This window comes from Sturnira hondurensis, unplaced genomic scaffold (assembly GCF_014824575.4).
Source record: "Sturnira hondurensis isolate 20B ecotype Veracruz unplaced genomic scaffold, ASM1482457v3 Scaffold0008196, whole genome shotgun sequence".
Lineage (NCBI taxonomy): Eukaryota > Metazoa > Chordata > Mammalia > Chiroptera > Phyllostomidae > Sturnira > Sturnira hondurensis.
The window spans coordinates 21,455,223-21,479,715 of record NW_028080827.1 but is presented as its reverse complement, the minus strand read 5'-3'; the positions used below and the strand labels follow the sequence as shown (position 1 = coordinate 21,479,715).

General features: G+C 50.4%; 1 protein-coding gene across 5 annotated transcripts in view; it reads right to left on the bottom strand.

Annotated features, from left to right (window-relative positions):
• The window catches only part of PAQR5 (progestin and adipoQ receptor family member 5), a 66,999-nt gene that overhangs the window by 8,726 nt on the left and 33,780 nt on the right, over positions 1-24,493 (bottom strand). For 4 of the 5 annotated variants that reach the window (XM_037054239.1, XM_037054237.1, XM_037054236.1 and 1 more), the window contains 4 exons: positions 13,134-13,261; positions 11,980-12,185; positions 7,290-7,416; positions 254-350 (listed from right to left, as the gene is read on the bottom strand). In XM_037054239.1, the coding sequence (XP_036910134.1) occupies positions 254-350; positions 7,290-7,416; positions 11,980-12,185; positions 13,134-13,261 (558 nt within the window). Of the gene's footprint in view, positions 1-253; positions 351-7,289; positions 7,417-11,979; positions 12,186-13,133; positions 13,262-13,532; positions 13,643-24,493 lie in introns of those variants that run through there. The other variant, XM_037054240.1, reaches the window with a different exon arrangement.

Sequence of the window (24,493 nt, the reverse complement as noted above, 5' to 3'; positions counted from 1 at the left end):
CCACTGACTCCCCCCGCCCGGGCTCCATCAGCACCGGTGGCTGGCACAGCTCCTGTGGTCCCTCAAGGCCTCTGTGTCATGCTGTCTCCTAACCACTCTGCAAGTGCCAGTGAGGAAGCACCTAAGGATCCACTCCTGTGTCCCGTGGTGACCAGCGTGGTGCTCTGATTCCCAGGGGCTGGTGAAATAACTGACTCCCTACCATTGCCAACAGGCAGAGGGGACAGAGCGGGGCCCTTACCCTTACCCTTACCCTGTAGAAGATGGGGAGAGAGTCCCAGGTGTAGGGATAAGCAAAGGCGAGGAGGCGGAGCATCTTACAGAGCCTGGGCTTCTGGACTTCCAGAAACCTGAATCAGGGGCAAAAGGGTGGGGGGAGAAATGGGAATGGAAGGAGTGTCAGTAAATCACACGCGCACACAAACTAAACATAGCCCAGGGCAGGCTGCCAACACTTTTGGGAGGCAAGCACTTTGGGACAACCTCCTCCAGCAACTTCTCTGTCAGCCTCTTCCTTCCTCCCTCCTCCCCCCTCCCGCAGGAGTGGCTCAGCCTCAGAGGTGACAAGATCTGGGGGGGGGGGGGGGATCTGTCTCCTGCAACCACGAGAAGCAATGGCACCCAGGTGACGCCAGGGAGGAGCGCTCGGCAGGAGCCCTTCAGGCACCAAGTCATTTAACTGCCCAAGAGCCTTTCTGAAGAGCAGTGACTCCCAGGCCAGGAGACGCGTGGGCGTGGGTGGCCGCAGTGGCACAGGCCCCTGGGGTGAGCACATCGGTGAAGGTTGAGATGCCTTATTAGTCAGGGCCACCCCGGCGGTCACCATGCAGAAGCCTTGCTTCAGTTAGGTGTCTGATCACTCTGGGGAATTCCTAGAACATTTACCACCACACACAAGGATACTGCTGCCTGGGGAAACTGAGTCAGTGCAGTTTTTCCTTTTCTCCTTATCACCATCCCCACCCACCTCCAACCCAAAGACAAGTGAGGTCAACATTCCTGGTGCTGACCATCACAGACAGGCAGGTCCCCAGGATGGAACAGGATGGGGCCTCAGCTGGCCTGGGCCTGGACTGCGGAGGGGGCAGCAGCAGAAGGTGGGGGGAGCAGGCCAGCACAGCTGGCAGCGAGAGCATGGGAGGGGCAAGGAGAAGGCCCACACAGAACCACAGCCCTGAACGGGGCTCAGGTAAAGGAACACTCATGCACCGGGGATGGGTGGTGGGGCAGGTACCCACTTTAATAACACAGGGCGTTGTGGAGGGCTGGGTCCTCCCTTGGTGCCCACAGGGCTGCACAGGCGACATGCAGAGCTAGCATGCCAAGGCTTATGGAGTGTCTGTTCTGCAGGACAATGGAGGCACTCAGCCTCCTCAGCCTTCCCCACAGTTCTGTCTATCATCATGCTCTACCGAGGGGACAGGGTCTGTGTCCCACCACCATGCCTCGCCTCTGCTCCCCAAACCCCATCCCAGCCCACAAGCCTGCACCTTCTCCCCTACACACGGTCTGCTGCTCCCCCCAGCCCAGGCCCATTTTCCCTGACCAGGCTGTCCATGTGCCCCATGAGCTGGTGTAGGCACCTGACCAGAAACCCCGTTGCTGCCCATATCCTTGGGAGTGAGATGTGCCAGAGGCCCCCATGCCTGCCTCCTGGGTGGTTGGCAACCTTCTCAAGGGCTGGAGTTGGGTTTGCTCAGGTCTGGGTCCCCACACTCAGTTCAGAGGCTCATGTGAGGTCCTGGGCAGAAGACATGATCCATCAGCCTGTGTTCTGCCCAGCCCTCAGGGTGGCTGAGCATGGGGATCTCTGTTCTGGGGTAAGAGGTAGCCCTATGGGATCTGAGAAGCCCCACAGACTCCAGAGACAGGCACCAACTTTACTCAAGTCCACCAGCCCGTCTATCCTTTCTGGACCCTGTCCATAAGTCAGAGAAGTACCTGGAAGCAGGAGGTGAAGAAACAGCTCAAGGAGAAGGAGGAAGAGAAATAAGGGATCTCAATTCATCATCCCCCCAAACAAAAAACGCTGCCTTGGAGTGAACTGCAAACCCTGGAGTAGGTGAAGCAGCACGGTGCCGGGATCCTGCACGTAGTATTTGCCCTGGGCAGCCTGGGCTCAAATCCTGCCTCTGCCCTTTGTGACTGTGTGACTGCAGGTCCTGTAATCTTTGTGCCCTTCAGAATCCTCATGTGTAACACGGGGACAACAACTGTATCCCCTTACAGGCTTGTTGCAAAGACTTGACGAAATGATACTCACAAGGAACTTGTAACTGTGCACGGCACAGAGTGACCCTCATAAATGGCAGCTTCTACAACAAGGTGTGTCATGGGACCCATTCTCCCCACCTTGTAGCCACGTTGTAGCAGAAACCAGAACAGGAGGGCACAGACAGGTGCTGGCTGATTTGTCTAAAGTCAGATGACTACTAAGGGGCAAAGCTAGGATTTAAACCCAGGGCTGTCTGGCTCCCATTTCACACCCTCACCCTCCAGCAGGCCTCAGACCACCACACGGCCTTTGTTTGCCCTTACCTAGGCCCCTCTGCCCCAAGGACCAGGGCAGGTCTCGACAGCCTCCTCAGTCTCCCCAGGCGATCTGGTTGACCACAGCAAGCCCGCTCCCTCCTTCCCCATGAACTGCCCCCCCTGTCACTTCTGGGTGAAAAGGGGCTCCCTGTGAAAGCATGCTCTTTCTGTGGCCACTTACACAAGAAGAAAGCTGGTTCTGGCTGGTGAGGGCCATCTCCCAAAGCATGAATTTCCTGTGACTTGAGACAACATTTCACCCAGCCTGATAAAGTGCTTTCCCATGGGCAAATGAATCAGCCTCTCCGATTGCAATGCTGAGTCTACAGGGGGAAAAGGGAGAAAAAGCAGAACAGAAGAGAGACAGCAACAGAGAATAAAAAGCAGAAAGGCCAGCAGCCAGAGAGAGAAGGGCTTCCCACTACCAAGGTGCAATTCCAGGCCAGGCCACAGGGTGTCGCCACAGTCGGGAATTCTGCAAGGAAAGGGCCAGCGCCTTAGACTAGGGCAAAGCGCCCCTAACCACAAAGCCAGGCCTGGTAAGGCAGTCCCTGCACCCCAGGGTTGGGGGCCAATTCACAGGGAGTCAGGCCTCCTCTGCCTAGAACCCAGAAACACCAGAGTTTTGGAGAAGCCTCCATCAAGAGAGGGTCGATGCCATTCCAGTCTGTTTTAAAACCTGATCAGTCTTATTGCAAGAAAACTGGAAGCATTTGCCAGCAAATTCCGAAATTAGTGCTTGAAACAGGTGGGACTTTGAAAACACCATTCTAATGCTGAAGGTCTGTGTGTGTGTGTGTGTGTGTGTGTGTGTGTGTCTACGGCTGTTTCTCTGTTGTCCGGGTGGCACCGCAGGGACGTGGTTGTGGCCCTGGCCCCAGCAGCACTTGGTCATCTGGCTGAGCCCTCTGACCTCTGAGGTATCTTGAGAACCACGGTCTGCTGAACCTCTGGTTTCCGGCTCTGACCTCCACACCCCAGCCCAGGCCTCCACTCTGCTCTGACTGGCCGTGCTATGGTGTGGCTCTCACTGGGATGACAATCCCTTCGGTCCCTCACAGCACCGACCACAAGGCATCACACTGAGAAAGAATCCCAACGGCTGGATTATTTGGACGGATAACCATAAAAGTCCCTGCGGTGACTTGTGATGCACAGAAACCCTGTAACTCACGTTCCTAAGGGAGGGGTGCCTTCCTGGGCTTTTGGGTGGTCAGCAGGCACCCGCAGATGGGGCCTCCGTCACCCCACCTGGATCCAAGAACCAGAGAGGGCTCACACATCCCCCCAGTTCCCCTCTCAAATGCTACAGAACAAGAAAGCAGTTTTGGGGAACATGTTCATTTGAAACCAATTCCTTGGTAATAAGGACCAAAAACCCAGCCAGGGGAGTCCACAGTTCTCTGTGTGGGGATTTACTCTGAGGATCAGGTAATGTGCACTGTGGTGATGGAATGAATGGCATTTGGACTGTGATACGCTGGTGAGCTTGTGACTAAATGAAAAGCTGCTAAGGGTGTCTCGGTCTCTTGCTGTGCTCAGGGCAGGAGAAGGTGGGTGGGTCTTTGCTGCTCCTGGCCACACACACCGTGGACCGAGGAGCTGGAGGGAGAGGCAGAAATCTTGGCAAGGACACTGGCATCGCAGAAGGCCCAGACCAGAAAGAACTAGAGGATGTCTTCTCAGATGCCCTTGTTTAGGTGGGGACACGGACGCCCAGAGGGGCGGTGACTGGCCACATAGCACAGCTATGAAACCAGGAGATGGCCCTCTCGCTCCTCTCTATCTGACTCTCCTGAAGTCAGTCAGGGCAGAGTCCCTCCCTGCCCCCGTCATTCTTTTTACTCAAACGTGGAAGACACAGTGAAGACAGGGAATGGACACAAAGAGGACAGGCCTTGTAAGATCAGGGCAGCCCCAACCTGGACAACGGGAGAAGGAAACCTAAGGGCCCTCACCATGCGACATCCGGCTCTCCCTCTGGCTCTGAGAATGTGGCGATTGTCTGCTTTCCCCTCTTCTGTTCCTGCACAGTCCCCTCCCTGGTGGTTGTTCACATGCCCGAGAGCCCCTCAGAGCATGGAAGCTGAGTGCAAGGAACTGTCTTCCTAGGAATATCGCTGTCCTTCAGGAGGACAATACCAGTCCCCAGTAGGACACAGGGGACACTTCAAACGCCCTGCCACCTTCAGGGCCTCTCTCTAGCTGTTGTTTCTCTCCCAGCCGTGTGGGCTCTGGCAACCCTGAAGCTCCCTGCTGCCTCCCAGTCCAGCCCTTCGCTGCCCCCTCGCCCTTGTCCAGGCTCTTTGCTCTGTCCGAAGGTCCTTCTCTCCTCCAGAAGAGAGAGTGCCACTTCCAAGAACCCTGGTTATCCACGCCGATGCCATTTTATTGTTTATGCTACATTCTGTAATGCTACACTTTAGAGGCCATTTCCCCAGGGGTCTGCAGTCTGTCTCTCCTAAGGCACTGGGCACTCTCCAAGGGCAAGGACTATGCCCCACTCCTCCTGGTATTCTCAGATCTCAACGCGATGCCTGGACCATGGCAGGCATATAAGACATGTGGAGTGGTCAGTTGGCTGGATGGATGGACAAAGGAAAGAACGGACAGGTGGGTAGGTGGGTGGATGGTTGTGGGCTAGATGGGTTGATGGAATAGCCACAGATGTGCCCATAAATAAACAGAAATAATCCATTTCATTGAGAAAGGAAAAGCCCCCAAACACAGGCACTCAAGAGATCCCTGGCCAACCTGTCCTGCCCGACAAGTTTGTCCAATGGTGCCAGGCTTGCTGCCGGCGGAATACCTGCTCGTTGTATCTGAACCACTGGGGAGACTCCTGGCTGGAAGGAAACTGTCTGCCCCAGCGGAGTACAGGTCATTCAGAAAGCTTCTTTTAAGTATTTGCACTGGTGAAGCATGCCGGGAAGGCAGTCCCGGGCCCTGAACTCTGGGACTGCTTCTCCCACACCGCAGAGCCCTCCCAGCCCTCAGCCCACAGCACTTGCTGCCCCCTGACCCTGAAATCCAAACACCAGGGCTACAGGGCCCTGCAGGAGCCGATCAGACAGGCTGGGGACTTGTCCGGGTCCCTGGACCAGGCCACTGGTGAGCCTGGCCATCCGAGCACACTGCCTGGCGGGCATGCTTCACCTCTCGGGTGGTTTTTACACACCCTTGTTACTTCTCTATGTGTGTCATTCCCCGTCTCACCCAAGGCAGGGACCCGCCCCTCCCTCATCTCTGCGGCCCTCCCAGCTCCTGCCAGCCCGGGGGGCTGCACTGCAGAGAGAGCTTTAATCACCAGTGACCTTGAGGAATGGGGGGATAAGGAAGGAAACGATCATCCCATCCCAAACGATCATCTCCCAGTGGTTCAGATTCTATTTCTTACTCCTTACTCTGTGGGCAGACCCTGTCTCCCCACAGCTTTAAGGGAGCTCTGGGGTTTCCCAGGAGAGGGAAGAGAAAGCCTACCCTCAACCCCCACGCCCAGGCCTTTCCACAGGACGAAGTAACACAGAACCCAGTGTTGAGACTGCGCCTAGAAAGGAGACTCATGCCCCCGGAAAGCAGCTTCACGCTCCAACCTGTCCCTGGACAGGTAAGTGGAAAGCAGGTTAGGGCAGGTATTCCTGGTGCTGGTTTAAGAATACACCTTTCCATTCTTAAAGAAAACCAGTTTGTCAAGTTTGTGAACTTGACCTACCTCTTGCCTACCTCTCCGGTCCCATGGAACCTAAACGTCACCCAAAGAAAGCTGGAGTCCAAACCACTGTGAAGGTACAGCAGCACGCCTCTCCCTCCCCGTTTTCTCCTGTTGGGGGCGGGGCGGGGTGTGCACAGCTGTAGGGAACGCAATTGTTTGAGGCCTGCAGTTTACCAGGGAGACTCAGACTGGCTCAGGGAACTGCGGTAGAGGGCACTGACCCTCGGTATGACCTGTCAGCCAACCTTGGTGCCGCTGAAGCACCTGGCACCCCAACAGCTTCTAGAAGGGCTGTTGCCCGACACCACCAATTGAGAGGTTTCCTCAGCAGTTTAGGGCACTGGAGCTGTGGGGCAGTCAATTTTACAAAGAGCTAAATAAACTAGTTGCCCTCAAAACAATGTCTCTGGCTCTCACTGAGCTTTCTTGAATGAAAGAGGGGAAATTTCGAGGGAAGTAGAGTGAGTGAGCTGGGTGTAACTCGTGGCCGTGGAGCTTCCCCTGGGGACATGTCTGACATGTGAACACCATGTCACCTGTCACACATATCTAGAGGCAGGACCGCTTAGTCACCAGTAGCAGGCGATCCTCTGGGCCAGGTTTGTACTAAGTGTTCTGGGTACATACATACGTTACCTGCAATGCTTACATCCATCTCACAAGGTAGGTGTTGGACCCATTTCACAGATGAGCAAACTGAGGGTCAAGGAGGATAAGTGAATATCCAGCAGCAAGATCAGCACATAATTTGCAGGGCAGAGTGCAAAAGGAGAGCATAGGCCCTGCCTTGTTCAAAAATCATCAAGAATTTCAGGAGAGCAATAGCAGACTGTTGAACCAAGTGTGGAGCCCTCTGAATCGTGGGGCTCTGAACAACTACACAGGTTGTGTGCCGCTGAAGCTGGTCCTGCCCAGCCACAGGAAGTCCATGTGGAGCTGAGGCCCCGGCTCCCCCGAGTGCCTGTTGCACTGTCCCCTCCCATAGTCTGTGGAGACGCACACAAGGCACCCTCCTCCTCCCATCTGAGACACAGCAGCCAGGTACCTGGAGTAGCAGGAGAGGCCAGTGCTGATGATGGTGTTCAGCACAGCCAGGGTCAGGTAGTAGTCACGGAAGGTGGTGCACACCAGGGTGTCAGGGAGCGAATACGCACAGTAGGCAATGGCTGAGCCTGGGGAAGAAAAATCAGCCTTGGGCAAGAGGCCACTACTTGGCACTGTCTGGACTGCTGGGGAGACCAACCCTAGCACGTGGCTGAGCCCCATCATCCCCGCCAACCAGGAGCAGTCCTGCTGCTACGCCCTCTTGTGGGCCACCACCCCTTCAATGCCCTCCTCTCTCCTCTGCCTTACCCAGATCCTAGCCTGCGAATTTACACTGCTTCATGGGCTTTGCATATGTTAAGTCACATAATCTTTTTAAAATGTATTGATTTTGGTGGGGAAGAGAGAGACCGATCTGTTGCTCTACTTACTTACGCATTTATTAGTTGCTTCTTGTATGCACCTTGACTGGAGATCCAACCCACAACCTTGGTGTATCGGGACAATGCTCCTAGCTGGTCAGGAGCTCACAAATCTCTACAACCACCATCCTGCACTTACCCTCATGTTATAGGTGATAACGCAGAGGCACAGAGCAGTTTAGTAACCCACCCAGGGGCACACAGCCAGAAAGCAGCAAAGCCAAACTTCAAGCTTAGGGCAGTTCAGGGACAGTCTCTGCTTTTAGGTACATGCTACCATCCACGATGACACTCCAGGGTGCTAGCTTTGCTCTGAGTGTGCACATGTCGTCCGCCCCATGGCACAAGGTGCTGCTGGAAGAAATATCCAGGTGCAGGGAGGAAGGACCCTTGCTGCAGTGAGGCGAATCACATCAAGGGGCTGCAGGACTGGCCAGCTGAGAGGCTGGGTGTAAGAGGCGGGCCTCGGGGTTTTGTTTTGGTTTTGGTTTTGGAGTTTGTGAGAGAAGGGCTAACTAAGGAACTTCATGAGACCTGTCTGCTGCAGCTTTTCTTTGAAAGAACAGGGTGATCACTGCCTGGGGACCTAGATTCGATGGCCTCTCCAGGCACCCTCACCTGCTGAAGGAGCAGGGGCAGCCTTCTGGGAGAGGCAGCCACAGGCCATTAGCCCAGAGCCTGAGAGATTAGGCCTAATGTCACCTACTATTCCAAAGACAGAGGACTTGGAATTTAAATTCAAGGCTGAAACAGGCCTCAAGGCCACACAGCTTCTCCCTCTGATCCCATTTGACAGACGGAGTCTAGGGAAGACAACCAGTGTTCCCAAGGTCACACAGGCAGAAAGGACCTCAAATTGCTACCTTCTGATGCAAGGTTCCCCACTCCTGAACCTCCTCAGCAGGCCTGCTGTGAGGTTTCAGCCAGGAGCTGCTGGGAGGGGGGGGGGCGGGGGCGGGGATACTCTCCTCTCTCAGCCTGACACGAGGCCAGGATGCATTCACTCTGTACATGCTATCTGGAGTCTAGGTGCCAAGCTCCATGGGTGGTATAGGAGCAAGGAGCCCCAGATCCTGCCAGAAACTGCAGTGAGAAGCACACTTGATCAGAACCTCCAGGCAGGTTGCGGTGCAAGGTGGGCGTTCACGATGGTGGGAATCCAGCCACAGTGTGGGAAGCCTCCTTAGAAGGTGGGGGATTCTCACAGGGACCCAAGGGCAGGGAGAGCTTCCCAGGACAGTAGGACATGGCTTTGGACGCCAGACTATGGAAAGTGCACTTCATCTTTCAGAAAAGTGGAACCAACCAGAAGGTTTCTCTCTTTTTTTTCTTTTATATATTTTTTAGATTTTATTTATTTATTTACTTACTTATTTTATATATTTTTTAGATTTTATTTATTTATTTACTTTAGTGAGAGGGGAAGGAAGGGAGAAAGATAGGGAGAGATACATTAATGTGAGAGAGAAACATCGATTGGTTACCCCTTATATATGCCCCAACTGGGGAATGAACCTGGAACCCTGGCAAGGGCCCTGACCAGGAATGGAACCGACAACCTTTCGCTTTGTGGAACGATGCCCAAGCCACTGAGCCACATGGGTCAAGGCTCTTTTTTCTTTCTTAAAACAAGTTTTCCATTACAGTTTACATTCAGTATTATTTTGTATTGGTGTCAGGTGTAACCAGGTTTCCAAGTGGGGAGTAAGGTGACCACAACCTGGTGGAAGTGTAAGGATGACCTAGAGGGAGGAAGAGCTAGAAACTGGGGCAGGGGCGGGGTGGGGTGGGGGAAGCTGGAGCAAAGCCACCTTCAGGCACTGAGGATTTCCGCAGGGTGGGAGGGGAGCGGGGAGGAGAGGTGGCTGCAAATGCGGAGCTGGGTGTCCTGGAGAAACCCACAGCCTCTCTCGGCCACCGGACTTTCCTTCCCTGTTTACTGAACACCCCGCACCAGGTGCTGGGCTGCAGGCCGGAAAGCCAAGTGTGAAAGGTACACGTTTGTCCTCAGGGAGCAGTTCCCGGTGAGGAGCAGGGGCCCCTGACAGGGCCAGGGACCAGAGCTGCACGGAGGTGGGTCCAGCCCCGGGGCCCTGGCTCTGCCATTGACAAGCTGTGTGACCTGGGTCACTGTGCCTCATTATTCTCACCTACAGTGTGGGCACAATGAGGGTCCCGCCTCAGGGGACTGCTGTCAGGGTACCTAGGTCACCATGGTAATGGCTACCCTCCCACGCTCCCTAAGCGCCAGGCACTGTCCAAAGTGCTTCACTTCCAAAATGCATTTAATCTTCACAACACACCTATGAGGAAGATGTTACACCAATTTTGTGGGTGAGAGGGTTGAGGTTGAAGAGCCTAAGAAGTTTGCCCAAGAGCATATAACCATTAGGGCGTGGTGGCAGCAAGGCCACTGAGCTCCCCGTTACACTGCCCCTTGGTGGCATGCGTCAGTGCTCAGTGCGGAGTCTGCCCTGTACTGATTGCTCCCATACACTTGTCCTTGTCACTGTGAGTCTGGGCAGGCGATCAGGGCTGTGGAAGCCCCGAGCTAAGGAGTTTGGACTTCATCCCAGGCAGTGGGGAGCCCTGAAAGGTTTTAAGTGGGAGGGCTGCCATGGCCAGAAGGTATTAGAGAAACTGCCCCAGGACAGCTGGGCAGAAATTGAGTTTGGGCGGGGGCAGAGAGGAGAGTGTCGTAACATGCAGGGAGAGGCATGGGGAGCTGAGCCAAGCCAGTGGCGCAGAGCTGCTTTGAAGAACATGGAGAAGAGACTGAACATCTGAAGAGAGGACAGTAGAAGTGGGGCGGGCTGGTGCAAGAGGGAGGGGAAGCGAGGGTTACTTATAGATTTCTGACTTGGAGGCAGGGATGGGAGACTGGATGGTCTGGGTCACAGGGCTTGATGTGGGGTGGACCTCAAGCAAGCAGTTTAAAGTCGAGATGGGGGTTGGGAGCACCTTCCCCAGAGGAGCAAGGGATGGTGGGGGCGCTGAGCACCCAGGGAGCTGGGCCATTTCAGAGCAGAGGCCCAGGGACCGGTTCTGAGCTCACCCACATTTGGAGGAGAGCAGAGAAAGGCCAATCGGCAAAGGGGAAAGAGGCGGGGGTGATGCAACAGGGACCAGAGAGGGGGGTGGTTTGAGGAGCACAGGCACCCCTGACTCAAAGTCTGGAGAGGGAGCCCACAGAGCTGCACGAACCCTGGGAGTCGGGAGGAGGCCGGGGCTCGGCAAGCAGTTTGGTGAATGATGGGGGTGGACAGCAGAGTATTGAGGAGTGGGAGGTGAGGCAGTCAAGGCTGCGTGTGTGCTGTGTGCATGTATATATGTGTACTGTGTACGCATATGTGTGTATGTGGTATGTGTCTGTATGCATATACATATGTATGTGTGTGTATCTATGTGTGTGTGTGTAACTAGTGAAGGGAAAAGGAAATGGGATAGAGGGGGGCTCCTCATGGAAGCCCCTCTTGGGGAAGAGAAGACGATGCCTTTGCTCCCATACCTAGGGCAGGGTCAGGAGGAAATAGAGGCTAGAACTGGGAGGTGAGGGGACAGACGGATGCCCCCAGTGGGGGAGAGGAGACAATAGGAAGGGCCTACCGTACTTAAAGGAAAACATAAGATGGTAGGACACTAGCTTTGAGTCCTCCGCTCTGTTCCTGTGGCACTTTGAGAAAATCGCTAACTCCTGTAAGCCTCTGGACAAATGGGTTTGTGAGCACCCCACTACTTTGGCAGGCACAAGAGAGGCCGGCACTGATGTGTGGGGTCGGCTCACGCCGGCCTGTGAGAGCAGATTGCTCATTTCAGACAACTCGTGAGCTCATTGTGAGACACGGCCATTGTTAACGAGGGAATGACATAAACAAACAATTAAATAAATCATATTAGCGAAAGTAGTAAATCTTCAGTTAGTCCATCACTGCGTTAGCGTAGCGGAATCACTAGGTGTGGAGTTCTGCTGTGTCTCTCTCCCCACCCAGTCCGTGTTCAGTGCCATCACGGTGGTGGACGTGTGGGAGCGTTTATGCCACAAGCCAGCAAACACTACAGATCAGGGCCTCTGTCCCCAGAGAACCAGTTGCTAAGTATTGCCAGCACACTTTTGGACAGGTTGCTTATAACGTGCTCATTGGGAAACTCGATGGGGCACTCTGCGTTCCCACAACTCTTCTGCACGCCCATGGAAGCCTTACGGTGACCCCAGCTCCCAGAAGGGGCAGGCAGCTCAGTCCCGGCAGAGGAGAGCAAGACCTCACGTACCCAGGCTGAAGAGGTTGACAGCGCCGTAGTCCAGGAAGTAGCAGATGTGTCGGGCATTCTTGGACATGGAGCTGAAGGTGTGTGCACAGCTGGACACGAGGGGGTACACGCAGCTGGTGCTCATGTACACAAGCAGAGGCCAGGAGTAGCTGTCATTCTGGACGTCTATCACGTACAGTGCGGTCACCAACCTCCACACGAAGAACCTGGAACACGGCAGGGCCGCTCAGTCCCTGCGGCTGGGGGCTCCTCTTACCCTCCCCACCTGTCTTCTGCCTTCCGCTCCCCAGGGATGGCCAATCCCTACGTGTTCGTTCTCACTTGGTAAAACGCCATGAGCAAGGGAGGGTGAGTACGGTCTTCTTCTAGTTGGAAATAAGTAGGAGGGGCAAAACGAGGGCCTTTATTTAGTCTAGTCCTCTCTCCCTGCTTCTGATAACCATCTCATAGCCATCCTGGGCTGCATGTGGCCCGTGGACCATGAGCTGGGCACCCCTGCTAACAGCACAAACTTCAAAACCGCCTAAATCACCTGTGGCCCATCTATAAAATGGACTCTGTGCAGCTGTCCCAAAGCCTGAGAGGTCAAGCCAGCATGAGCTCTGCGGTCCTTCCAGCTCTGATGTGTGATGATTTGGTCTCTGACCTCAACTCTACTCTCCCCTCATTATGTACAAGCACAAGGTGTGTCCAGCTGCCCTTGGGGCTCCGCCCCCTTTCTCAGCAAGGTCCTTCCCCTCTGCCTTCCTTGCAGCTCTCATTGGTGCATCCCAGTGTTTCGTTTTTAGCTGCCCCATTAAAGTGCTGCCTGACCGACTGCCTGCAGTTGCTGGGTTTCAGAATGGTTATGGGGCACCCGCAGCTCTGTGCCCGATGCTTCTAGGAGACCCCGGAAGCCTCACGACTGAAGGGGATGAGATCAAATCAGGCCCGAGAACAGGAAAATAGGGAAGAATGCGGAGCCACCAGGAGCCCCACAAATCCTACCACAATCCACCACCTAAAGCTCGGCTCAGCTCCACACCCACACACTGTGGGAGTCCCCCAAATCTCAGCACAACATCTCAGCCCTCCCAACCCCCGCTGTGTTTTAAAGAGGTCCTGGTTTCCAGGGCTCCCGAATCAGACAGCTGGTCAAGGGGGCTGGAAGGTACCAGAAGGGCAGCAAGTGAGTCCAGATGTTGAGGGTCTCATTGGTCATTTGGAAGAGGCTGAGGATACAGGCCGTGGCGGAACTCTGTGGGTGTCGGTAGCCGAAGAGGATGCCCTGCTCATGGAACACCTGCAGGGGGCGAAAAAGGGACATGGAGGTAAGATGAGAGGGTGGCAGGCAGGTCTCAGGAGGGACATCTCTGGCAGCATCTGGTTTTCTCCCAGGCTGTGCACTTGAACACTTGAGCCTGGAACACTTGACCCCTGTCAGTGTGCCCACCCGACCATAGCTCCTAAAGTCCCATGACCTTCAAGAAGCCCACAGCCAGCTGGAGGGGAGAACTGAAGGCCCTGGCTCCCTTCGGGAATCCAGCCTGTCTTCCATTCCCAGACACACTTACTCTTGTCATGAATGTTGCTTAAGAGTCTGTTTTGGCACCCTCTGCCTGGGGCCCGCAGCCTGGTCCCGCGATGCCCTTGTGGCTGGCTGACATGTGTGCAGTCTGAGCCACATGCCCCGGATGTCAGGGGCTGGGGGGAAGAGCTCTGCAGAAGATCCCTCTTGAATATATTCACCAAAGCGCTTCATAAAGGCCTTTTGATGATGAAGACTATGATGGCATCAGCCTGGGCTGAGGCAGGAGAGAGGGCTGGCCACTGCAGGCCCACACAGGCCGCCCCCACCCAACACAGCCCACTTGGCAAGTCTCTCAGTAACCAAGTCCCCATGAGACACTTGGACTGTCAGGTAAAATATGGGCTGTCAACCCGCCTGAAGAACAGCATTACATCCATCAAAAGTCGTCATTGTGAAGACAATGAAGCAAGAGGGATGAGAGCTCAGGATGCAGCATTAAGTGAAAAGAAGTAGAACATGAACTGTATTTCAGACATGAGGATAAGAACTGTAGAAATTTCAGTGCGTGTGGTGGGGCAAGCTTGGGGGGTGGGCAACGGAAGAGTGGAGGGTATGGCTGGCTGAGGTGGCAGGGTTGGTGGGACACTTCCCCCCTTTGTGGTGATTTGGGTCAGAGGTTCTCAGTCTCGACACTATTGATCTTTTTGGCCAGATAATTCTTTGCTGTGGGGCTGTCCTAGGTATTGTTTATTAGTGCCCATGTCTCCCTAAAAGATCCCAGGCCCCAACTTGTGTGACTCAGTCGGAGCATCACCTCATGAAACGAAAGTTGGACTCCGGTCAGGGAACAGGCCTGGGTCGCAGGTTGGGTGTCTGGTCAGGGAGCCTACAAGAGGCAACCGATCGATGTTTCTCTCTCAAATCAATGTTTCTACCCCACCCTCTCTTCCCCTGTCTCTAAAAATCAATCAATAAAAGCTTTTTTAAAAAGATGCCAGTAGTGTACACTGCGCCCCCTCCCAAGTTGTGACAACCAAAAAATGTCTCCAGATGTTGCTGGTGTCCCCTGGAGGTCAAATCTCCCCCAGTTAGGAATCTCCCCCAGTTAGGAACCACTGACCTAGATGAGTGTTGCTATAACCTTCAGAAAGTAAGCTTAAAATGAGTAGATAATCAATGCAAAGAATAATGATAACATCAGTAACCATAATACAAATCAGGTCACAATAAGTTTCCAATCTTTCCCTTTGACTTCCCAGGGCTGTGGGAGGAAGGGCAGGCTGGGGGAATTCCAACCAAGCCGCCCATCTCTCATTGGAGTCACCAACTTCTGAGCCTAAGAGAGGACCCTGATTCAAAGCTACACAACACAGAAGAGGTTCTGCACCAAGAGGTCACTCGAAATAGAGAGAAAGTAGGGGGCTATTGAAGAGTCAAATGTGGGCCACCAAGGTGCCATGTGACCTTGAGCTGGGTCATACCCCCCCAGGGCCTCAGTGTCCTCAGCTATGAAATGGGAGGCATTAGCCAGCTGGATGGTCAGTAGGCCCCCTTCTTAGTTCAATCCTGGGTTAAACCGGTCCTCTGGGGCAGGAGGGCAGTGAAGCTGGTTCATGGCTCAGTGAAGGAATACTATTCGAATTCGATTTGGGTCTTAGCTGATTAAAGCTATTTGCCCCAGTTTCAGATGCACCGTTCAGTTCTGCTGACATCCTGGCTTACAGTGGACAGGCTCCTCTGCTGGGCAGCAGGGACTCTGGCCTGCAGCTGCCCGCCCAGCCAGGGCTGCTGGCAAGGAGGCCAGTGGGCCGATGGTCTTTGGCCTTCGATCCACGTGAGGAGGATGGTGTGGCCTGGCGCGTACTCAGAAGGCCCTCCTGTAGAAACTATAGGTAGAATATTTAATTCTACCTCTTATGTTTCCTTATTTCTTTCTTTTAAAAAAGTTTTTTTTAACTAAAGCACTGCCCACTTGTTAAAATGCACAGACTCCAGAAAGGAGCAATTGCTCACTTCTTCCCACGAATGAGTTTAGCAGACCCTGTGTCACAGGAGATCCCGTGACAAGGACCCTACAGAGACGTGGGGGGTGGGGTCAGGGCACAGAGGGAGGAAGCAAGGTGGGGCTGCAGGACAGCTGGACACAGTGGGTCACAGGTGGGCCCTGGATGGACACAGCCAGAGAGGGAGCCCACCTACATTTTGTCCAGGGTGACGCAGGTGTGATCATTGTCCTTTTCTTTTTGGGACCTAGATTTCAGAGGCAAGAGAGGATGCTGACACGGTCAAAAGTCAGAGGAGAACAGAGGGGCCAGGAGATGCACAAACTGGGCACCATGACCACACTTAAGAATCTGGCTCCGACCTGGAGAGGACAGCTCACCACCAAAGAGCCCTCTGAGCTGCTGTCCTGATCCCAGACATGGGTGGGAAGCCAACGGGAGCCTGCCGTGGGGGCAGGAGTTAAAGCGGCCCCCGCCCCCTAAAGCACAGGTGGATAAAGGGTGGATGAAAGACAGAGCCGTTCCTCTGTCCCAGATCAGTGACATTCGGGCCCGCCCACCCCTCCCCAGGATCCATTAGGCCACATTGCCAGGCGCGGTCCAGAGCTGACCCCTCTAAGCCCAGGGAAGGGGACTCGGTCTCCCCATCTACCCACTCCAGCCTCAGCAAAGCACTCTGCATAGAGTAGACCTGAGCAGAGCGTAGGCTACATAAATCTAAACAAACGAAACATTTGAAAACAATTTTGTATTCACACCCAGTTTGACCCCCAAAAGGCAAATTGCAATCATTGCCTTAATGCTCTGTGGCTGGGCCTCATTTCTAAGCACCCCCAGGTTAGCAGGCGCCGGCTTATTGGCACAGCAGAATTGATTTGTAGGACTCTGCCTTGCATCCCTGGTTGCAGGCTGGGCAATTTACAGTGAAACGAAATCAAATTGTGCACAGCCTATTATTTAGAAGTGAGAGCCCCCAGGCACGGGGTGGAAGGGCACATCAGCAGGCTTTCCTTTTAGTGCCTGCCACAGGCTCGCCTTCCACAAAGGACCCTGTGCACCTGCCAGCTGGTGCCTGACACTCCACTGTGACCGCTTGAAACCCTTGGTTTTTCTAGCTATTAAATTGCAAATCACCTGGGGAAAATAATTGGGCGTTTGGGCTGGTGGCAAATAAGTGGATTTTGATAGTAGGTGAAGGGGAGAGGACAGCAGGGTCTGGAGGCTGCTGCTGTGGATGCCTACATCCAAACCTCACAGCATCCCCATGAGCCTGTGAGGGAGAGCCTTCTATCGTCCCCATTTCACAGAAAAGGGAACTAAGGTCTGAAGAGGTTAAAGCAAGTATCCGAGATCCCAGAAACAGTGGGAGCACAGCTCAAACTTAAATGCAAACGCCAGACTCCACCCGCCCAGCCTCTCTATTGTTGCTGCTGCTCACACGGGCGCACTCGGAGATGCAGTGAAGTTCTCACCTCTTGGCCTCCAGGGTGATTTTGGACTGGCACATACTTCTCTGAGCCTCCGTTTCTTCTTCATTAATGCGGTGTTATGGGCTGAACTGTGTCCCCCACAAAGTTCATAGGTTGAAGCCCTCATACCTAGTACTTCAGAATGTAACCGTGTTGGAGATAGGGTCTTTAAAGTCATGATCAGGCTAGATCAAGGCCAACAGGTGTGGGGGTGGAGGGGCTACTCCAATCTGACCAGTGTCCTTTATAGGAAGGGGGAATTTGGACACACGGGGACACGAGGGGTGTGCGTGAACAGAGACCACACAAAGAAGCAGTAAGAAGGTGACCATCTGCAAGCCAAGAAGGTGCCTTCAGGAGAACCAACCATGTTGGCACCTTGGCCTTGGACTTCCAGTCTCCAGAATGTGAGAAAATAAACTTCTGTGGTTTAAGCCAGCCAGTATGGGGTGCTTTGTTATGGCAATCCGAGCAGACTAACACAAAAGTGGTAAGGCTGGGTGACAAAGCCCCTTAGCCAGTGCATCTAAACTTTCTTCTGCAGGTGCCTGCAGTTCCCCTCGGGGTCTTATTGCAACTGGGTGGGGCAGCGGTGAGAGCCTGCATTTCTAACAAGCTCCCTGGGCACGCTGTTGCCGCAGCTGCCTCTAGCTTCACAGCCCAGGCTCCCGCCTCAGCATCCTGCTGCCACCTCCCTGCCTGGAATCCAGTTCATCGCAACAGAGGAGGTTCCCTTTAGGTAAGAGGGACGAGATACACTCCAAAACATGGGCATGAAAAGCCAGGGCAGGGGATACAGACCAGCGGGGAGTCTCGTGGAGCACTGTGGGCAGAAGGCTAGGAGGGAATGGGGAGGGAAGAAGGCAGGGCATGAACAGCCACCAACAGTTTTAACCTGTCGTTTAGTGAGTGCCTGCAGTGTGCCTGGCACGGGGTTGGATGCTGAGCGCTGTCTCATGCAGGACCATGCTTGGTCCTGGCTGGAGAGAATGCTCAGGTTCTCAGTTCAACGTCATGTATACACAACTCATATGCAATTACTTGAACTATAAATACAGGGTCCAGCAGAAGCGACACCTGCTTGCATGTAGTTGGTAGGGCAAAAATATGGGTGTCATGATTTATAGTTTTAATTTGAACATTTCACCTAAAATGTCATATGGTGTGCTTGAGTGTGATACTGTTATGTTATAGAATTACATGCTTAAGATTTTGTGATAAAAACGGGCATTGTTTGTGTCAGACCCTGTGTGTTGAATCAATGGCCACTGTTGGGAGAAAGCCATTCTAGATAAACGCTAACTTAGAACACTGGTGTGATAGTCTTTATAAAATAACTATCCGATGTCCAATAGGGATGCTTTTTGTACATGCAACACAGTGTTTATAAAAGATGATGGTAAATGTCCTTGGGCCAAACGCATAAGGATAAAAAGTAATGAAACAAATTATAACTATCCAGGATGGAGAATCTAAAGGATAAAGTGGGAAAAAAAGATATAAAGTATCTTTAAAAAGTAGGTATTACTCAGTTCAGACAGGGGTGTCTGGGAGAGAAGTCCCGCTGAATGAAAGACGGCACCACACAGAGGGCTGACTGACGTACAGAAGGTGAGCGTGAGGAAGTGGAAACAACGGAGCATTACATCGGTTTTACATTTGTTGTAAAAGCTAAGTCTTTGATTTAAGAACTAGGAAAATGATTTTCAATTATAGGCATTGATTTAAAAATCTGCCATGGGCAAGCTTCTGGTAGCAGTATAAGATGATTAGAAAGACTGTGTGGTAGGCAGAGAAATGGTCCCCAAAGATGTCCATGTTTTAATCACCAGAATCTGTGATTACGTTAGGTTACACAGCATGGCAGAATTAGGGTCTCAGGTGGAATTAACGTTGCTAATCTAGCTAACCTTAAAATAGGAATAGCATCTGGGGTTTTCAGGTGAACCCAGTGAATCACAAGGGTCCCCACAAGGGGAAGAGGGAGACGGACGAGGAGAGGCAGAGGGCAGTGTGACCACGGGAGGGCAGTGTGACCACGGGAGGGCAGTGGAGAGAGGCAGCACTGCTGGCTTTGCATCCGGAGGAAGGGGCCGGGAGCCGTGGAATGCAGGTGGTCTCTGGGAACTGGAAAAGGAAGGAAACAGATTCGCCCCCAGAACCTCCTTCACCTTGACTTTAGTCTAATGAGATCCATAATAAACTTACCTTCTTTTTTAAGCCACCAAGTTCATTGTAGTTAATACGAAGTCAAAATGTGACCAAAAATCCAAAAGCAATCTTAGAGCTGGAAATGGCCACACACACTTCCAATTCCTTACTAGGAAAATTGATGACTTCCTTTGGAACAACTGGAAGGTTATGTAGGACATTCTCTGAACCTTCTCTAATGTGGGCCATCTTGTTGAAACCCGTAACAAATTTGACCATAAGCTAGTCTTAGTCACACAATGGGAATGCCAAATAAATGCCACTAAACACTTAGATTTAATTTAGACAAGGTATAAAATGACTAGCAGAATCAGTGAAACAATAGGTCCTTAAATATAGAGAAAATTGCATCTTTGGTGGAAATTTATGTTAATTTTGAATCTGAGCTCTCCACAGATATTTAGTATGAGATGTTGTTAGCAAAAGCCTACAAAAAAAAACACCTAGGTTTGGCTACTTTGCTTTTAGAGGGATTAAAATACATATTTATTGTTTTAAATGCATATAGGACTTTTTCTAAACCAAAGGAGTCACACGTGAAATGTGCAACACAAATGACATTCAGATAAAATAAAATTTGAAAGAAACAAAACTTTCTATAAACTATGAAATAAATACTCACATACAAATAATCCTGAAATTAACTTCTATAGGATTATTTTTCTGGGCATTATAAATTGAGGTATATTTTTCACTTAGACAAATAATGCTATTTTCAATTTTTTAAATAATTTTTTTCTTGAAAAAACAAAATTAAATTGGTACTGTATGGATCTGGATGTTGTTTTGAGAGTAAAAACAGCTATATAAAAGTAGTGATTCATGTGAACTTAAAATATTTAATTTTTTTCTAAATTACAATTATACATTATAATGTTTAAAATTGATATGTAAAATTTATAGTTCATTTCTGATTCTAAATATGGCTTTAAGAATATTTTTTGAGCCCTGGCTGGTGTAGCTCAGTGGATTGAGCATGGCCTGCAAACTAAAGGGTGGCTGGTTCAATTCCTAGTCCGGGCACATGCCTGGGTTGCGGGCCAGGTCCTCAGCAGGAGGCATGCAAGAGGCAACCACACATCGATGTTTCTCTCCCTCTCTTTCTCCTTTATTCCCCTCGTTCTAAAAATATATAAATAACATCTTTTTTTAAAGAATATTTTTGATAATTCCAGTTCTACCTCAGCAGAACTGAGCTGAAACTTCGCAGAAATTTCTTCCAAATGAAAGTAATTTTAAAAAAACAATGACTCAAGAATAGTGGTGTGATTTGGTATCACTGTTAATAGAACACAAATTATGTGATAAGGTTCATTAAACAATTAACTCATAATTTTGCAAGAGAAGTAAACTATGGAATAAACATGTAATGATTTATAAATTACACATATTTTTATTTTATTACCCAAACATTACTAACCCATCATTACAACATCCAGATGTGCAATAATAATTTTAGTTATCCTTGGTATTTTGCTGACTTTAGTTACATAAAATCAGAGCTTTATATATTGGTTTTTGGTCGTTATGAGGGGATATTGTCAAGGGAGAAATAAGCTGTTCCATTTAACTATTTGCTTCATCTATTTACCATTAATAACTTCTGTATATTTAGACTTACAGTCTGTGGCCCTATTTGTTCTCTGGATTTGGACCCAGCACATGGTGGGGCAGAGCCCGTTTCAATGGACCATCAGGAGAGCAAGGAAGGGACTGCCACCCTCATTTCATAGGTGAGGAAACTAAAAGCCAGTGAGACGATGTTTCCAAGGCCACAGATACCTCGTGATGGTGTAGTGGTTGGGGTTTGCTGCTCTCACCGCTGCAGCCCCAGTTCAATTCCCAGAGTTTAATTCATTCCTTGTTTGCTGCAGCCACGCTTTTCCCTCTTTTTCAAAAAGAGAAAAAAAAATCCCAAGGCATAATTAATAGCAGAATCAGGACGCAACCATAGTCTGTTGGACTGCAAAGGCTATGCCTACTTCACTGTATCCTGTCTACGGGAGCTAGAGTTTGCTATAGACATTTTTTGGGAATGCTAAGTATTAACGAAGTTTTCAAAACGAAGAGATCACTAGACCCAGAGTGATGAAAGAAGGACCTGGAAGACTGTCTGGGGAACTTCTGGTTCCGGCAACATGGTAATTGATTACATATCATAAAGGACCCTTCTGACTAAACAATTCAAATGCTGGACACAGTCTTTATTGTATGCTGGGTAATTGCATCAGCGAGATAGCACAAAAGCAAGGAAGTCACAAAGCCCCCAAACAGAAAGAAGCCACGGACCCTGTGAGGTAAGTTGCTTTTGCCACCAGAGGAGAATCTGCTGTCAGACCTTGTAAATAACAGATGAAACCTGTGGTCATTGAAGGCAGAGAATCTAACAGGCAACCTCACCAGTAAGGGAGGCTAGGACTCTAAAGAGTAGTGAATGCAAAATAAATCCCACCAGGCAGAAGGAGACAACGAGCAGTTGTCTCGCTGAAAAAATTCTCTCCCAAGAATTCAGAACCATCAGCTCATGTATAGAGGGTTCCGATCCAAATTCACACTACCTCTGTGATTACAAACAGAGGTCAGAGTTCTGTAGCTTCCTCAGGTAAGTTACGAAAGCAAATGCAAATCGTCTCTGAAGAATTTCTACTTTAACACAAGCAGGCACATACCTGGAAACAAAACACCGTGAATGAGAAACAGCAAAAACAGCAGATGGCGGAAAGAGAGCTCAAAGAACAGATAAGGAAATACAGCATAACTATGCTCAATGTTTAAAGAGAAAGCTTAAAAATGTGAACAAGAAATAAATAAATTGGAAAAGAACCAAATATAGCTTTTAGAAATCAAAATTTAACTGAAATAGCCCTGGCTGGGCGGCTTGCTTGGCTGGAGAGCATCATCCGGCCACCAAAAGGTTGTGGGTTTGGGCCCCAGTTGGAACGAGTTTGGGAGGCAACAGATCAGTGTTTCTCTCACATTGGTATTTCTCTCTCCTTTCCTCTCTCTCTAAAATCAATAAATATATACTCAGGTGAGGATTAAAAAATAATTGAAAGAAAAAGTTACTGAAGAATAAATAGCAGACTAGTCCTAGCTGATGAGAAAATTAGTCAACTGAAAGATCCCCCGAAAGTACCCAGAAGGCAGTCCAACGAGATTAAGAAATAGAAAATATGAAAGAGCAAATAAGAAACACACAGTATTTCTCTAGAAGGAGAAAAGTACCATGGTCTTCTTTGTGATATTTGAAGAGATAACTGATAAAGTTCCAGAGTTATTGACAGGCTCAGGCCTCAAATCCAAGAAGTTAAGTATGGTACAGAGAGTTGGTGCTCACCAAATATTCCACGCACTACCCTAGTTTCCAGAACTTCTTGCAGTTAGCTTGGGGCCGTGTGGCTATTTCTGGTTAATGCTACTTTCAGGCCAGGGCCGTTAGAAGCAGCACGCCTTCTTGTAGTAGACATCTCAGTGCGCTTAGGACAGAACTCTTCCCCGCTTCAGAACTGAGCCACTCAGCCCTCTGCAGGAACTGTTTCTGGCCAAAGGCCGCTACCTTAACCATGATGCACTCCCTGCCCAGGAGCGGCACTCATCCACTGATGTGGATACCAAGTCAAGGCCTCCTTCCTCATTTGGGACGAGTCCGAGGGGCAAACCCATTCCAGAGCACCCTGTGTGACCAGCTGAGGCCTCTAACGCAACTTCTCCTTTTACCCAATCCTCTTTCTCTCGCTTCCTTACAGGTGTTGTTCCTGAGAACTCACCCTGACACACTCCCTGCACACAAATCTTTGCTCAGAGTCTGTTTCCAGAGAACCCAGCCTAAGACATCGCACTTTCTTTCCTTTCTGGGGCAAACCAGGAGGCCACGTGTTCCAGAAGGGAAAACCAGGGCAACCCAGGAGGCCATCTTGTAGATGGTGCAACTGCAAGACGGTAGATTTCCCATCCTCCTGGGTCCCTCGCAATTCCCCACTGAGCACCTGGTTATGTACTGTGAGTGTGAAACGAACCTTTGCTGTGTTAATCCATTGAGCCACCTGGAGGAATCTTTAGAGTGAGCAAAGCCTAGCCCTTTCTGACTAGTACCGTACTCATGTTCAAATAGCTGAAGTAGCCACCAAACGGATAAATAGAGTCTAGTTCTAGATAGAATTACAAAAGAATTGAAGGCAGAAAATCGAATGTTAAAAGGAAAATAGAAACCAAGAATGTAAAAGTCAATCCAAAGACAGCAAAAAAGGGTAACTAAGCAGAGAAAATAGGACAAATGGAAAGCACCTGAGATGATTGAAATGAATGCAACGTATGGATGCCCCTTATAAATATAATCAGACTAAACTCTCCAGTGAAATAAAAAATACTGTCAAACTGCATAAAATCCAACTATATGTCATTTACATGGGACAGTTAAATGTAAGGTCAGGGAGGGACTGAGAGTCAAAGGAAGAAAAGGAGGAAACCAGAAAAATAGCAAAACAACAAAGCTGGAGTGGCCGTGTGACTTTCAGGTCCCAACACAACGAGCGTTACTAGACTCAGAGAGAATCCCTATGAAATAATAAGAAATTTACTTCACTAGGAAGAGATCACAACTATAAACTTGGGTACACCTAAAGCACAGGTTTCAAAACATATAAAGGAAAAATTTACTTATCTACAAGGAATAGTTCACAAACCTGCTATGACGGTAGAAGACTGTTAACGCAGTCGAAAAAGTTGAACAAAACTAGCAATCATATAAAACTATTTGATCTTCTGGGACATGCACGGAATACTGCCCCTGACAACGGGAGACAAGACAACACTTTCAGGTACACTTGGAAGACTTATGAAAGTTGATCATGTGTTCGGCCACAAAGCTAGCCTGAACAAACGTCAATGACTGGAGTAATACAAAGGACATTCTCAGAGAGCAATCAATGAAATTAAATAAATGACAAAAACTCCATTTCACATTTGGGACTTAAAAAAAGAAACACTTCTAAGCCATCCCAAGTTGCATAAGAAATCACAATGGAAGTTAGAAATTAACGGGAAGAGCACACGTGGGCCACAGTCGAAGCGAGGCCCAGGGGGGCAGACTCGCCACTCACACGAGAAGGCGGCACTGAACTTCAGAAGTCAGAGGGGGAAGCAAACAAAACAAACCCAAAGTAGAAGAAGATAAAAGTAACAACAAACACTGCACATAGGAAATACATAACAGAAGCTCTGCTGAGCCCGAGTTTGCCTCTTTTCAAATATTAAAAAATACAAACTGACAAGATTAATCAGGAAGAGAGGGAAATAAAAATCACACGATCATGTCCATCGAT